This window comes from Oryza glaberrima, chromosome 8 (genome assembly GCF_000147395.1).
Source record: "Oryza glaberrima chromosome 8, OglaRS2, whole genome shotgun sequence".
Classification (NCBI taxonomy): Eukaryota; Viridiplantae; Streptophyta; class Magnoliopsida; order Poales; family Poaceae; genus Oryza; species Oryza glaberrima.
This window is the reverse complement of record NC_068333.1, coordinates 6,808,148-6,825,143: the sequence shown is the minus strand read 5'-3', so window position 1 is coordinate 6,825,143 and position 16,996 is coordinate 6,808,148. Positions and strand designations below refer to the sequence as shown.

Here is a 16,996-nt window from a genome sequence, read left to right as displayed (position 1 = left end):
GATATTATTTCGACTGAAACTTTTTAATTTTTCGTGAATTTTGACAATATTTGTTCAAATATGACTATTTTGTTCAAAATTTTAGACTGGAATTTCTGAAATTTCGGAAATATCGCCATGTTGGCACTCCCGATACAAATACCGAAAACGAAAGATTGAACCCTGCTAGCTAGCTCACGCTGTTCACTGAGGAACTGGGAGTGCATGTGAACACCTATAGTTGTAAAATCCAAAATCTACCTAGAAGTCAGAAGCTGAGAAATTGAACCCCTAGATTCTTACAGCCTGCTTCTAAATCAAGCATCTCACACATATTAGTTGGACTAGGCTGGTTGTCAACAGTAGCATATTGGAGAGGGGATGATTGAGCTGGGACGGGTTGGAACATGATATATGAAAACAAACGGCTTATCAATCTTTCTTGATACTGTTATGGAATTTTATTCAAAATCTAGGTGGAATTGTAGAGGAAGATTGAATTGTTAGTTGAAATTTTTTGTTGTGAGACTTGATCTGGATGTCTTTGTTGTCTCTTTGTCTCCTATGGTGGTGTTTGCTTTTGAACTTGTTTACTCCCTCGATCCATCCCAAAATATAAGACATAACTACCCATAACACAAAGACCAAAAAAACATTTAATCACTTTCTTGGTTGGATCACCTTGATGAATGCAAGCAATGTGATTGGGAATGATTGGGAGGTTTGATGATAGTATAAGATTTAAAACAAATAAATTTTATAGGACCAAGAGATGCTAGTTAATGTATGCATGCATGCACGCCTTACATTATGAGACATGAGAGAAAAGTGGTTGTGCCTTATATTTTGGGATGGAGAGTATAAGCCTAAGTGTTTGGTGATGTAATACCATATTTGTGTACATCCTTCTATAGATGTAGAGGCCGGGTTTTATTTAATATATTATTAAAAAAATTAATCTTTCTTGGTTACATACATGGCTTGACTTGGGAGCTACTTCATAGGAATAATTGCAGTCTGTGGTTGGTAATATATATATACAAATGTTACAGAGATTACCAAAGCTGCTAAAATATGTTATATATCCATGTAACTTTTTAGCCAATATAATAATTCACTAACCCGCACACGTTGCTTTTAATTGAGTTTTACATATATCCTAAAAAATTACAACCAACAATATAACCTATACATCAACTGATGCATGGTTGATTATGCAATTTTTAAACGTATGGACATCGGAAATTTATTTTGACGAAATTATAGTCGTGGCCTTGCATGCATGATTAGCTGATCCTTGTCTTCATTATTTCAAGTGTTTGTGAAACCAATCGACCATTAAATCAAGAGCTTGTTCAGCTTTTTTGACCTCGAATGGGTTGCTGGCGTTATATCTGCAAGCAAATCCATGGTTCACTCCTTGGAAGACCTTGGCAAAGTAATCAATCTGCAACAATTAATGAACAAAAGGTTATTTCTAACGTTCATTTTTGCTAATGAATAATATATTTCTTTGCAAAGATTTGTTATTGAAATATTTGATGAATGTTTCAAAGAAAAATATATTCTTCTTGCAAAAAAGGAGAGAAAGGAATAGGTATAGGATCAAAGCCACAGTGCCCCAAATGATGGCCTAGCTTTTGTGGATTAGATTTTGGGTGAGTTATTTTCCTCGTTTCTCTTATGCAACTCACTTGTTTACTGCGACTATATTTTTTAAAACCACAAAACAGTGTCTTTTTAAGAAAAATTTATATATATAAGTTTCTTTAAAATTTAAATAAATATATCTTAATTTTGTAATAGTTAATATTTAATTAATCATATACTAATGGTATTTCTCGGTTCTCGTTTAGAATGTTGCTAGTAATCTTTCAATTTTTATGCTATTGTATAATCTGCTTCTGCTCTAACTTTTGCCAGATGTTGACCAGCCATTAGAGCCAGCATTCCCTCAAAAATATAGCCAGCATGCATGATCCTTTATCATCTCATCATCCGTGGAAAATTCTCTTGTGTATCTACAGTTTCATTTCCTTTCAGAAAATAGACCTAGTGTTTCAGTTTAAGTGTTCTGTCTCTTCCGGTCTATCGAATTCCTGTGCTTCATGTATATGTGCAAATTATCTTATCTGAAAAAAAAACAAAAAGAATAACAATTGCAAGGCAAATGGACCTATATATGCTGATGCATTTGCTATATATATCAACTGTAAACGAAACTGGTAATAGGGGAACTCACCCGATCAGTTCTATGACGCAAGGCCTGAACATACTGGTACACTAGTTTTGGTGGTGTCAGTGTGTCGTTCTGAGCTCCAATGATCTCGATGGGGCATTTGACCTCTGCGTGAAATGTCACGGCGAACTTTGGAATAAGAAAACAATGGCTAGCTATATATTCCAGTGCAACCTAGCTAGATCAGATGATACATGCATATTTCAGCAAAAGCAACAAAGAAAGAATATATATATATATATATATATCACCTTTAATGTCATCGACAGTCACCAATCCAGGATGGGTGGTGACAATCGCTTCAACCTCGTTGGTTTTTGCTACCTCCACGGCAAACTTCCCTGCCAGTTAAAACTTGCCTTTGAGAGACTTTAATATGAATCAGATCTCTGCTTGTTCAATGTGGAGAGGAGATCACGAAGGTTCAGAGTGTATCCTTAGAATGCGAATCTGGACAGACTCATATCCAGATTCGTTGGACTAGAAAACATCTCATCCAATACTAGATTGGTATTTTTTTTGGGATGGAGGGAGTATGTTGTTACTCGTGACTGCAAACATTTTTTTTGTCGAGCCCTAGGCACTAGATAGTAATAGCAGATCAACTGCCTAGCAACCTCAGGCGGCTGCCCAGGCTCATTGCTGAATCCATTGAAATTCTATATTAGACAGATTGAAACAGAGTTTTTATAGCAAATAAGTTTACTTGGGCTCTTTTTATTTTTAAGATACACCACTGATAGATGTAGTAGTATAATTATAAATGCACAAATTAATGTGCTTCTTCTTTATGTTGATTAATATCACTCACCACCCCAACAGTAACCTCCAACTCCAATAACAGATATCCCTTTCTTTCTTATATCAGAAAAGATTGCTTTAGCATCTTCAGCTGCTTTTACCTGCAGGATCAATTCATATATACTGGTCAAAAATCAACTTATTGAGTCCTTGATTAGCATCTAGCTAGTATAGGTTAAGTACTTTGGATATAGTTTTGCTTAATTTGCGGCTTAATTTGTGCATCCTGATAGGTGCAGGAGAGAATTTTCATCTGAACGATCACGATTACTAGGTAATTAATGTTCTAGGGAATATAAAATCAAATTGCATAAGACGGTGAAACGAATTACAGGAGAATGTTTGCTGAACCATTCCGTAAGGTTCAGGTCTAGTGTGTAAGGATCTCCGTGGAAGAAATCAGGTACAGCGACATAATATCCTGCTTGACCAACTTTGTCAGCAATTTTCCTGTAATTTTCAGCATCATTATCGCACATATGCTTTTAAGGTGTTTCCGGATCTACTACTGGATCACAATTCACGATATATTCAGTTTAACTCAATACAACAAAACAGCACAATTATATCGTCCTATGGATACTAGTCGAACAAAACACATCACTGATAAGGGTTTTCCCACCATACACACCCACGCCCTCCACACTGCAAGAAGCGGCACTGATAACAGCACATCAGTGCCGGCTACGACAATAACCGACGATGATTAGTGGGCAGACAATCAGTACCAGCCTGTACAATTAGCCAGCACTAATAACACCCTAATCAGTGCCGGTTGGTGTACTAAAACGGCACTAACATCACAATCAGTGCTGATATGTGCTAAACCGGCACTGATAAAGATGGCCTCAAAACAGTTCACCAAACCCCCTTATAATTATGTACAAGCTTGAGTAGAAGTGTAGAGCATGCAGGGAACCCTGTTGCTAGACGGGTTGAGATTTTGCAGTTTTTTTTAGAAGAAATGGGAATTTTCAAAGCTCTTCTTCGCTCTATATTTATTTTGTATGTCTCGCACACAATTAATTATTCACATAGAGCTTTATTATGTTAAAAGCATTGCATTTTTTGTCCTCTCTCTGCAAGATAGATAAAATTACGATGTTTTGCACATAATTTCTCCTTCAGGAACAAGTACTTATATCTCATGGGTTGAAGAGGTATATATCTCCTTGCGACGCATATATATTACAAATGGATTGATCAGAGCTATTCTCTAAAATATCAAACTTGAGATGACTTGCTTGAAGGAAATGCTTATAGTGAAATATATTAGTTTGATTTTTTTTATGACATGCTAAATGGTTCGAACAAAAAAAATTGGGCACGCGTAAATTAAGACTAGATCGTACAATAATCTGGAACTTCAAGACAACTTTGCCGGCTTCGTCGTTAGGGACATTTCTCAAAAGACATGTTCATTGATCGAGGGATCGCCTCGTACTATACTACAAAGTAAACAGAAGGGCAATCATTTCTACAAGACATAGATTTGTCAAGTTGTTCAACAAAAAAAATAGCTGTTGGTTTCTTGTAACGACAAAAAAACACGACTTGTAATGACGTATATGTGATGTAATGTTTAATGATTTATAATTAATGATTATACATGACGTATTATTGTTGTAATTAATTGAATGTTATTAAAATTTATGCTGGCAAAAGTAAAATATGGACAGGCACAATATTCTTTTTTTAAAAAAAATTCAAAATGAGGTGCTCCTGGAACCATTTGTGTCGGTTCGGGAATCCAATCCGATATTTTTTAGATAATGGAATAGAATCCCGACCTTTCCTCAATGAGAGAAACCCAAACTGATATATGTTTGGATATATATGAGGCTGATCAATCGGCACGGATAACAATTTAAAATGGACGGAGGGTACACAATATTGTTGATATTATGTTGATTTTATCCCAAGTAACAAACTCACTATAGAAAGACGAAGAGAGTTGACAGTTGACGAAAGATCATATCCTTTTTTAAAAAGTAAGAACATAGAAGATCACCAGTTCTCCACGCTATTGATTTGTAAAATTCAGTCTCTTTCCAGGGTAGTTGTTCGTTTGTCGATTTCCTTTCGATATTGTTGTCCGGAAAAAAATTATGGAGGAAACGAGAACAACTATGAAAGATGATCATGACAACGATGTCGACCGGCAATGGAAGAACAAGACAAAGAGATAAAGAAAATAAGGACGAAGTGTACCTTAGCAAAGGCGCTTCAAATCCTGAAGAAACCAACTCGATCAACAACGATGCGTGCAGGAGCAAATATTATAAACGGTTAATCAAATAGAGATAAATGGCAGTGACTGATCAGTAGGCTACTCATGAATCACGGCTAGGGATGAAAATGGTACGGAAACTACCTTTAACGTTTTCATTCCATTTTTCTTTGAAATTAGAAACGGAATCAGAAACTCCGGATACGAAAACGGAATCAAATACGAAAATGAAGCAAATACAAATCGGAGCAAATATGGTATAGATATTTATTGGAATTTAAAAAGCTCTTAAACTGAACTTTGAAGAGATGTAGCTAAATATTTTTTTTTCTAAAACAACAAATCGATATTTCTATTTTTTTATCAATAGTAATAATACAACTAGCTGTACACTTTACTTTTTTAAGAAAAGAAACTATATTCATCTATAACTATAACTATAAGTAGTATGACATGGACTAATAAAAACTAAAAAAAATCATTAGGTAAAAGAAATCTAAACTACTAGACAACAAAAAATATTTCTATTTAATTAAGCACCTCAATACATAGTATAAATCTAAATATTAAGAGGAGATAGCTAAAGCTAATTAGTTGTACATGAGAAATACTCTGTTCCCGATTCCGAGAGAAAATTTGAATTCATTTTCAGAAAGTTTCCGATGATAGCAGCCTAATCATATTCGTTTCTGTTTAAAAAAAAAGAATCTGAATTCGTTCCCGTTTCTGAAAGTTTCAGAAAAAATTCCGAACGGCACTTTCTGTTTCCGAGAACATATACAGAAATCCTGCAACTTTCCGAACCATTTTCATCCCTAAACATGATAGGGTTTGAATGGAACAAAATTATTTGAAATTTAAACATTTTTTTGACCGAATTTGAATAAACTTTACTAAATTCATACAAACAAAAAATATTTGAAATTTTTGGGCGAAATAATTTAGTCTTTTTACTTTCTTGGGGGGTTCCGAAATTTTGAAAATTTAAAACCTAGGCTGTGTTTAGTTCGTGTGCCAAAACTTTTTAAGTATACGAACACACATTTGAAGTATTAAACATAGACTAATAATAAAACAAATTATAGATTCCGCCTGTAAACTGCGAGACGAATCTATTAAGCATAATTAATCCGCCATTAGCAAATGCTTACTGTAGCATCACATTGTCAAATCATAGCGTAATTAGGCTCAAAAGATTCGTCTCACGATTTACATGCAAACTGTGTAATTGGTTTTTTTTGTCCACATTTAATGCTCCATGCATGTATCCAAACATTTGATGTATCCAAATATTTGATGTGACGGAAAAATTGAAAGTTCGAAGAAAAAAGTTTGAATATAAACACGGCCCTAAATTTTAAACCCTGAATCATAATCCTAGACATGCACTCACCGAAAACGTCGGAGGCAAGGAGGACAGCCTTGGTGGAATGGACGGCACCAGTGACATAGGCCTCGAAGCCTGCCAGGTCATGGACGACCACGCCGGCCTCACCTCCGCCGGCTGTCAAGTCCGGCGGGTTGTCGAGGCACTGGGAGTACGGTGGAGCAGCAGCCACCGCTGAGGCGGCGGCGGCGAGGCAGAGCAACAATGCCCATGCCACGGTTTTCATGTAAGAATTAGCTCTACCGAGAGACCTTGAGCTTTTTTTTTTTCCTTACGTGGCTTTAATCGATCGGTAGTAATACTAAGAGAGTAGCTCGTTGCCTAACTATATATAGGCAAACGGGATGGACTTGTGGTCTTGTGGAGTCATGAGCTTAACTCGATCACTTGGTCATAAGAGCTATACGGCTCCATCGTTTCACTTATTCAGGAAATAAGCGAAATAGCGTATTTGCAAACGAAAAATAATTTGTAAATAAAACTTTTATATATATGTGTTCTTAGCGAACTAGAAGTGAAGGCTGAAAAATAAACTTTGATGAAAAAAACCCTAAAACCAACTTCAAATTTAAGGTTGAAAATTTTGCTAATATATAAGCATAAGCGTAGTTTATATTTTTTTCAATTTGACAATGTAGACGTGCTTTTCTATTAAGCTGAATTAAATGTTCTTAATTTGATTTACACGTTATAGTGGTTGACACAAACCAGCGCCATTAATTGTAATCGATCCACAGCTCCGTGGATCCCAGCCAAGGATTAATTGACACCGTACGTTTTGTACTTGCGAGAAATTAAGCAATAAGCATTTCGCAGGCGGATGTATGGTTCAAGAAAACAAAATCCGTCTGGAAAAATGGAAGGACCTCATCTGCGAAAATAGTTTTGCTAGTAGTGTTCTTGCATCTCCACCAACTATAGATACTCCATACAGCTATACTTTCTAACGTTTGCATTTTCTATCGGCCTCTACCTGCTTCCTCCTTGTCATATGATATTTCTTAAACCAGAATCATATAATATGTAGTCATTTGACAGTAATGAAATGATGATTAGATCGATCATTTCCTCCTGCAAAACGTATGTCAAAATATAATCACTTGTAGCATGAATACTACTGCCAACAACTCTCTCACCCTTACCCTCCCTTATTTAACAAGAGGCACCAAAGTCTTTTCTTATAAACCTTAATCTCTTCTAAGCAACCAACAAATGATTATATCTCATAATAGATGGATGTGAAGATAACATATACACATAAGATTCATGTGCATACTCCGTGTACACCAACTAACAAATATCACAATAAATTCTAGAAAAAAATTGTGCATATACTTTCAGTATGTATTATTACACTTACATGTAAAATTTTAATCCCAGAGTCATTATAGTTTAGACGTAACAAACATATTTAATAGTTTTAAAGCTATAAGTCTATCTGAATTTTGTATTTTTTTCTCTTTATATATGGTGAATTTAAATATGCGACTTTACGTGTAGATGTGTAATATTACTAAAAGTATTTGTTTCTAATGTTTTTAGTGATATTTGTTGGTTAGTGTGTACGATGTGTACACGTGAAGCCCTGTGTAGATATGATACATTTTCAAGATAAAGTGTATATATATTCCCTCAGTAAGAAAACTATATATGAGAGCAGGTACAATAGCAGGCTATAAGTCAGCTATAAATATATTTTAAAGAGATAAAGGAAGAGAGAGAAGAGTAGCAGGCTACAGATATGTAGCCAACTGTAGCACGGACTTCAAGACGCAGTGTGCATATGATAGGTGGGATCATATATTAATAGTATAGTAAGCAACTATTATATGAATTAGCTATTAGATTGACTATAGGTGAGTTGGAGCTAGTAGTGCACTATACTATTGAACTTGCTCTAAACCTGACTTATAAATCTTGGGGAGAGCATTGAACGTTCCTCGATGATGGCATATATGTCATCTGTTGACATTTAGCACTGAATTAAGTTTTTTTACACGGTTAGAGTGAGGATGCCGTCTTGTTTTCTCTACTACCAACAATAATCAGAAGTCATGTATGCTTCTGTAAGTTATCGACAGCCACCATTCGAAACATCGTAATTAATTAAGCGATACAAATTATTTTGTGATGCTGATTGCATACCTGATAAATCATTAAATTATATCTCTACTATTATAAAAATTGAAGATGTTTCCGCGGTCATTCATCCGTGTTTGAGTCGGTTATAAAAAATTGTAGATGTTTCCGCTATTCGTCATCCATGTTTGAGTCGATTTTAATTTTATGTTTTGGTTTAATCTATATCTCTTCTCTACTATTATAAAAATTAAAAATGTTTTTGCCGGTGTTTTGATACGTCATCCGTGTATGAGTCAGTTTTTAAGTTCGTTTGCTTTTAGAAATACATATCCGTATTTGAGTCGGTTTTTAAGATCGTTCATTTTGGGTAATACAGAAGGAATCATGTAAGAAATCTGTTTAAAAAACTTGTATGCTAACTTGAGACAATCGGACTCCTAATTGTAGCTCATGATTTTCAAATATATATATTCATGCGAACTCCTACAGTGAATTTTCTCTTAACTAAACCATATAACAATAATAAGATTAAAATAAACTTCACCCATTACAACGCACGGATATTTTTTCTACTTACGGTAAATATTAGGACGCCATCTCAGCGAGATTGCTAATCCGCGCAGACGCACCAGATTAGCAACTCACGCGCACTCCGAGTGCGTAGCGCCTCACGCCTCTTTTTTTTTATCGTTTTCTGTACCGCTTCTTGCATGGGAGGTTAAGCGCGTGGACCCATTAGTCATTAGCACTAATAATAGTGCTAAGCGTATAGATTAATTTAATTATAGATTTTATTATCAAAATAATATACAAATAGTTAAGTTGAAAAGTTTCAGAAATATGATGAACATTTTCAAAATTTGAGTTGAAGTTTTTAAAAAATGTTTTGAAAGTTAAAATTTCGAGGTGACGGTTTTGAAATTTGAGTTAGAAATCTTTCAAATCCAAGTTTGGAAGTTTTCATATTTAAGTTAAAAGTTTTCAAGGTTTGAGCTAAAATTTTCAAATTTCTAGTCAAAATTTTTCAAATTTGGGTCAAAAGTTTTCAAATTCAGGTAGAAAGTTTTCAAATTAGAGTTGAAACTTTTCAAATTTTGAATTGAAAGTTTCAAAATCTTTCAACTCTGAATTGAAAGTTTCAAAATCTTTCAACTCAAAATTTGAAAACTTTCAAGTCAAAATTAAAAACTTTCAATATTTTATAGAGGTGTGTGAAGGATTGAAAAAAAATCGAAAAGAAACGGCAAAAAAAAAGAAAAACACGCCTAAAATAAAAAAATGTGCAAATAGTAAAAGAAAGAAAAAGACACGGGGAGAGGGCTAGCTGTCACGCGAGCCAGCTAAATTGCTGGCGCGTATGTGCGCGCTAGCACCCCCCATCTTAGACACATGAGACATGTTTGTTACAAACTAGTTTCGCGCATCTAGTAAATTAGCGAAGAATGATATACTCAATCTGCAATGCATGAAAGAATATTTACGAGAACCACTTTACCAGCCATGTTTTAGAATCGTAGTTTTTTTATGAAAATGCTGCAGGTCGGGCGTCCGATGGTGGTGGAGCCGATCGGGCGCTCCCCCCGCGCGTCCCTTCCCCACACGAGTGCATGCAGGCGTCTGGGCTCCACCATGTTCTCTGCTCCCACCTGCCATTGTAATAAATTACCCACATATTTTGGAAAACCTCTATTAAGGGAATTTGGTTTATTTTTTGTTCCACCAAAAATGTTTCTTCTAGTGCACTCACACTGTTTCACTATGTATAGATTTAATGTTGAAATGAACTGAAATACTCCATTGCAACAAATCACCCATATATTTTGGAAATTCTCTATTAAGGGAATTCGTTTCACTTTTTGTTCCACCAAAAATGTTTCACCTAGTGTACTTATAATATTTCACTATATATGAATCAAATGTTGCAGTGAACTGAAACATTCTTTCGCTATTTGCTGAAACATTGTTTTTATATAAAGTGAAACAATGTTTCACGCCCGATTTAAACGATTGAAACATTTTCGATCTACTTAGTGAAACAATTCCGATATATCTAGTGGAACATCATGCAATATTTAAAAAAATTCAATAATAAGCTATCGGAATATATCCATGTGTAGTCTTGTTTTGAAGATTTAATTGCAATGAATTTAATGGTGCAAATTTTCTAGGATTTAATGGCTTTGTGCTTTCTGTGATAGGCGACGTACCTGTCGACAGCGAGACACCTATGGTGACTTTGTCGATCTCTAAGATTTGTCGGTCCAGTCTTCGTTGATACTTATAGGGATAGGGTTTGCGTGCGTGCGTGCGTGCGTGCGTTCATAGGGGTGAGTGTGCATGCGTTGTGAGTGTCTGTGTTGCACTGTATAATTCTAAAAAAAATATGTTCTCAATTTAATTTACACATTATAGTGGTTGACACACATCATAGCGCGATTAATTGTAATCGATCCACAGCTCCGTTGATCTCAGCCAAGGATTAATTGACACCGTACGTTTTGTACTTGCGAGAAAGCAATAAGCATTTCATAGGAGGATGTATATACGGTTCAAACTAAATATCCGTCTGAAAAAATAGAAGAGTCTCGTCTGCATAAATGGTTTTCTTAGTAGTGTTCTAGCATCTCCACCAACTATAGATATACAGCTATACTTTTTAATGTTTGCATTTTCTATCGGCCTCTACCTGCTTTCCTCCTTGTCATATGCTATTTCTTAAACCAGAATCATATAATATGTAGTCATTTGACAGTAATGAAATGATGATTAGGTCGATCATTTCCTCCTGCAAAACTTATGTCAAAATATAATCACTTTTAGCACGAATACTACTGCCAACAACTCTCTCACCCTTACCCTCCCTTATTTAATAAGAGGCACCAAAGTCTTTTCTTATAAACCTTAATCTCTTCTAAACAACCAACGAATGCTTATATCTCATAATAGATGGACGGGAACATAACATATACATATAAGATTCATGTGCATACTCCATGTATACCAACTACTCCCTCCGTTTCACAATATAAGTCATTCTAGCATTTCCCATATTCATATTGATGTTAATGAATCTAGATAAATATATATGTCTGAGTTCATTAACATCAATATAAATATGGGAAATGCTAGAATGAAGTAACAAATATCACAACAAATTTTAGAAAAACAAATTGTGCATATACTTTCAATAGTATTACACCTATATTGAAAATTTCAACCCCAGAGTTATTATAGTTTAGACATAACAAAAATATTTAACAGTTTTAAGGCTATAAGTCTATCTGAATTTTGTATTTTTCTCTTTATATATGATGAATTTAAAGACGTGACTTTACGTGTTGATGTGTAATATTACTAAAAGTATTTGTTTATAATGTTTTTAGTGATATTTGTTGGTTAGGGTGTACGATATGTACACGTGAAGCCTTGTATGCATATGATACATTTTCAAGACAAAGTGTATATATTCCCTCAGTAAGAAAACTATATATGCACCCGACTTATAAATCTTGGGGAGCGCATTGAACGTTCCTCATTGATGGCATATATGTCATCTGTTGACATTTAGCACTGAATTAAATTTTTTCACACTGTTAGAATGAGGGATGCCGTCTTGTTTTCTCTACTACCAATAATAATCAGAGTCAGCCACCATTCGAAACATCGTTATTAATTAAGCGATACAAATTATTTTGTGATGCTGATTGCATACCTGATGAATCAATTAATTATATTACAGTAAATGTTAGGACGCCATTTCAGACACATGAGACATGTTTGTTACGAGCTAGTTTCGTGCGTATAGTAGATTAGTGAAGAATGATGTACTCAATCTGCAATGCATGAAAGAATATTTACGAGAACCACTTTACAGGCTTGTTTTAGAATCGAAGTTTTTGATGAATAAATTTAATCTTAGATAGAATTCAAAATAAAATTATCTGTACTGTGGACCACAAATAAGAAAGTATGTGGAAAAAAAAAACTAAGCAGATGGCTAACAGTACTTATTCAGCCTGCAAGGTTGTTAATGCAAATTTTACATGGACCAGGAATTTGTTCTGAAGAAACCTGTCGAGCATGAAAGCAAGACCTTGTGTTTAGCGATTTAGCCAACGGGTCGCTGATGTTTTATCTACAGGCAAATCTATGAGGAACTCCTGTAAAAATCTTGGCACAGAACTCTCTGTAGCTGTATTATAAAGAAGAAATTGGATCAAACCCACAGCTTTCCAGTCGGTCCACAAGTTCCTCATTGTACACAGATTGACCTTCATTTTTTGTTAACCTGATAACTTAAATGTTTCAGTTTCAGCTACTACTCTGATCTCTGAACGTTTCCTTATAATGGAAGCTTGTGGTTCATACATGCAAATTATCTGTACAAATTTAATTTCTGAAAAAAAAAGTTAAGGAGACAAATACATATAATAGTTATGAAACTATTATCTCCTGCCAGAGATAAATATGTGCTCATACCAAATATATGGAAACGTATCCTAATAGGACTCTTCCTATTATGGATATATATATATATATATATACTGAGAGAGAGGGCTTGAGAGGTTGGTTGATGTATCCGCATATGGTTAAAACAATAAAGCTGTGATGCCCCTCTCTATATCCGTATTCATCTACTATATGATTGTGTGCATGGGATCGCCGTCTTCTACTCCGGATCAGCGAATAGGCCACTAGTTATTCAACACATTATCAGCACGAGTTTGCTCGTTCCATTGATCCGGGTAAGTATTTTTGTTACATCAATTTGTTTTTATACTAATCAGATTGATCTACTGTGTTTATGCATTGGTCTATCATCGGCCGAGACGATCGCCTCCAAGCGCAGCCGCGCACCGAGGCAGCCCACCAGATGACGCGCGTGCACGTCGCACTCCACTCGCGCGATAGCCGGAGGAGCAGCCCCGCCACAGTCGTCCGCGCCGGAGCTCCTAAGCCGACGACACATGCGCGTGCACATGTGCAGATCAAAGCAAGCTTATGCCAAGCACAAACATGGCGCATGCCCACTCATGGATCCATCCAAATTCAATTCACCAGTATACATATGCATCGATATAGCTATATGATCTCGTTTCTAATCACGGATTGATCTGCTCTTTGTTTGCATATACTGCTGCTGACCGATGATCATCATGGCGAGCTCCACGCGAGGCACCAGTGATTATCAAGCGCCCGCTCCGCTCCTGCATGCGCCGACGATCAACCTCGGCTACCGGGGGCCACGTGCTGCCATGGTAATCACGCACTATGGCAACATGATCATGCGCATCAAACGATGAGACACACAAGTGTGTTACATGCATGCATTGTCAACCTGCCGGTATACGCTATGCAATTGCATATACGGACCGGCTAACTTTACATGGGCCAAACGAGATAAGTTATCGATTTAATTTATTCTAATACTTAGCAGTAGCAAGATTAACAAGCTAGATCATATCTCTAGTTGTTTTTAATTTCTCGCTGAATAGATGTATTTGTCCGGCCTTTTGCGCCGACTCTTCTCTTGTTATATTGCCGACTACGAAGTTCGACACCACGCGCCCGAACACGCTTACCGTGCACACAAGAAGGTGCACATACATAATCTGTTGAATTGAACAACGGAGTGTTGTCCCGAACGATGACACCTCACACTCAGTAACACACGACACCACCTAGAAGTTGTGGTCTATCTAGCTAACATAGTCGTTGATCTATGAATATATTAACACACTCGTCATCGCCGATCTTATGGATCAGCACGCTTGGGACACTTGTTGGTTGTGACTTGTATGTTAATAATCCTTATATGGTAACAAATCCGAGTCATCGGCACCTGCATGCGCCGCCGCCTGCACGTAGCGACACCCTGACGCCACCGCATGACGTCTTCCCCTTTGTCAATGGTTGCCGAATCAATCCAAAGACTTTCCCTCGTCGATCCGCCATCTGAAACACCGACTCGACGGCCTTTCGAGGCCATCCGCAACGCAATTGACGGCCGCCGCCCGTAGGACGCCGAGGAGCTTACGCCCGCCTCCCCTCGTCGCCGGTACGCACAGCATGCCTCCCGCGCTACCACACGCGGCCGAGACAAGGGTCGAAGCCGCCATGAGCGCCCGCCGCCGATAGCCGTCCGCCATGCAGGCCTGTATGCCGAGCCGAGTTTCGTCAATACATAACATGGAGCTATGATTGTCGGACGCCGGTCATGGCCTGATGCCAACGAATGCCAGTGTCGGTGCTACTAGATGTTGCACCGCCGCTCCGCCTCTGACCATGGCAACTTGCCATAGTCGTCCATCTCTACCAAGAGCTCACTAGCACGTTTGCCATTGGTTCCATCCGTCATCTCCATTGAAGAATGGCAATTGGATCATACCTCACCCACTTCTTGTGTGAGAAGGTCATAATAGCCCATTGGGCAACATATGAGATGGGCTAGCCAGGTTTTCAAGCTAGCCAGCATAAGGAGGTGGGCCAAGTAGAAATTGTCCTATTAAAAGGAGTCGAGCACGAACCGTGATTTTGGTCCGAAAACAGCATTTTATTTCAAAAGTCTTTGGTTTCCAAGGCATTATGCGGAACTCGAAAATTATGCGGAAAAGTCCTATAGGACATTAGAAACTACGGGGAATATACATTCGCCATTTATACTTTGAACCTTCATGAATTGCGTTTACGCCAAATAGAGAAGAATTAAGGATTTATATCTTAGTCCCGTATTTCTAAGTATTTATTTTAACTATTTAGTTAGTTTCTTGAGTAACCATAATCAATCCTAGAAACATTGTTTTTAAGCAAAAGAGCTTCCATAAACTTGTGAAACCTTTGTTTTAGCACCCCTTTTGGAAGCATCATATTTTATACTTTATTTCCTGGCAATTGTTTGTTTGGGGTAATTGATTGTTCTGTGGGTTAGTAGTTCTGTAAATTACACATACCTTTGAATAGCAGAAAATCATGTTAATTGCTAGGATTGTAATAAAAGGTGTGTATAGAAAACCATTCTTTATTATTTTGTACTCGTTTTGTGCACTTTATTTACTAGAAGTAAACCGGTAGAAAGTTGCATAAAAGGACAACATGTAAGTAGTTGCATATAGCAAATACATTTATTGGGCAAATGAGTAATAGAATTATTTATATATCTTCTCTTTGTCTAATTGTCGCCACATTTGTAGATGGCACAATTATATATTCTCCATATAGAATAAATGTATACACTCGTCATGAAGAGAGTATATTATTGACTTAGAGATATTTATTAGTGCATGACTATCATAGAAGATAAGCTACAACTAATTTATATTAATTGTGTCCAAGTAGATACAATGTCATCGAATTTGCGAATATCTAGACGAGAAGTCTATATGCCAATATGCCCTGCACCAAAATTATAAATCAAAAGACTATGTACCTATGCAGTGTCTATAGTTCATTTGATTGATAATGTTATGTCCATCTTCCACATATAAATGACTTTACAAATGAAGTATTGTTTTTATGGATGTATGTAAATTATTTTGAGTAAATTGGTCATTTGCATTTGAAGCAATTTTGGCCTAGATGCAACATGTTTAGTTGTTAGAATTGATACACAAGAAGTTGTATTACTGTCAACATGTGCATTTGCACGCACATATATGACTTATACTATTAATATGTTCATGAAGAACATGCATACTCAATTTGTGGAAGGAAAGGAATTTGGTGTATTTGAATTTGACGTTGAACTCAGGGGGAGACGAATAGTAATGATAGTAATCTTGCATTCGTTCTTTTGAGATAGTATTTTACAATACATGAGTTACATTATAGTTTAGATTAAGTTCAATATGAAGAACATGGTTAAGCTCATGTAGAGCATCTTTATCTTTTGCTTTAGGCATAGAAGCTTCTGCATTAGATTACTGAATATTTTTTTTATATAGGTCATCTCACCTTACCTATATTGCTTTTTTTTTACCTGTAGTAATTCTTTAACCTTTTGTGGAATAAAATTGTGAATTGTATGTCTAACATTGAATGTAAATATTTGTCTTGCCTATTATTTGAAGTATTTTTGGCGAATGTATTCTTATTATCCACTAATCCTCAATCAACCAAGTAGGTTGAAAGTTCTAAGTGCATTGACGCCATATTGGCATACATGTAAAGTTGTTTACTTATGCACATGAACAATTAGAATATTTATGTTTAAGCATTGAAGCTTAAATATATCCACCTGCAACCACATTATTTCTTTTAGAAAAGTTGTACCATGAAGTTA

At 36.2% G+C, this 16,996-nt stretch overlaps 1 protein-coding gene across 1 annotated transcript; it reads right to left on the bottom strand.

Moving 5' to 3' along the window:
* Window positions 1–1,108: 1,108 nt before the first annotated feature.
* LOC127782557 (endo-1,3;1,4-beta-D-glucanase-like) lies at window positions 1,109–6,867 on the bottom strand. Its single transcript, XM_052309817.1, has 7 exons — window positions 6,643–6,867; window positions 5,231–5,252; window positions 3,352–3,469; window positions 3,030–3,120; window positions 2,470–2,559; window positions 2,222–2,325; window positions 1,109–1,426 (listed from the first exon to the last, which is right to left on the bottom strand). Exons 1-7 carry the CDS (start codon window positions 6,860–6,862, stop codon window positions 1,286–1,288), a joined length of 786 nt encoding a protein of 261 aa, XP_052165777.1. The 5' UTR covers window positions 6,863–6,867; the 3' UTR covers window positions 1,109–1,285.
* Window positions 6,868–16,996: the final 10,129 nt, after the last annotated feature.

Bases quoted from the DNA above. Each gene is read 5' to 3' on its own strand.
- LOC127782557 (XM_052309817.1), bottom strand. From the start codon at position 6,862: ATGAAAACCGTGGCATGGGCATTGTTGCTCTGCCTCGCCGCCGCCGCC. The intron at 3,121-3,351 runs GTAATTCGTTTC...TTGATCCTGCAG, and splicing joins GGTTCAGCAAACATTCTCCT to GTAAAAGCAGCTGAAGATGC. The intron at 2,326-2,469 runs GTGATATATATA...CATTTCACGCAG, and splicing joins GACTGTCGATGACATTAAAG to AGGTCAAATGCCCCATCGAG.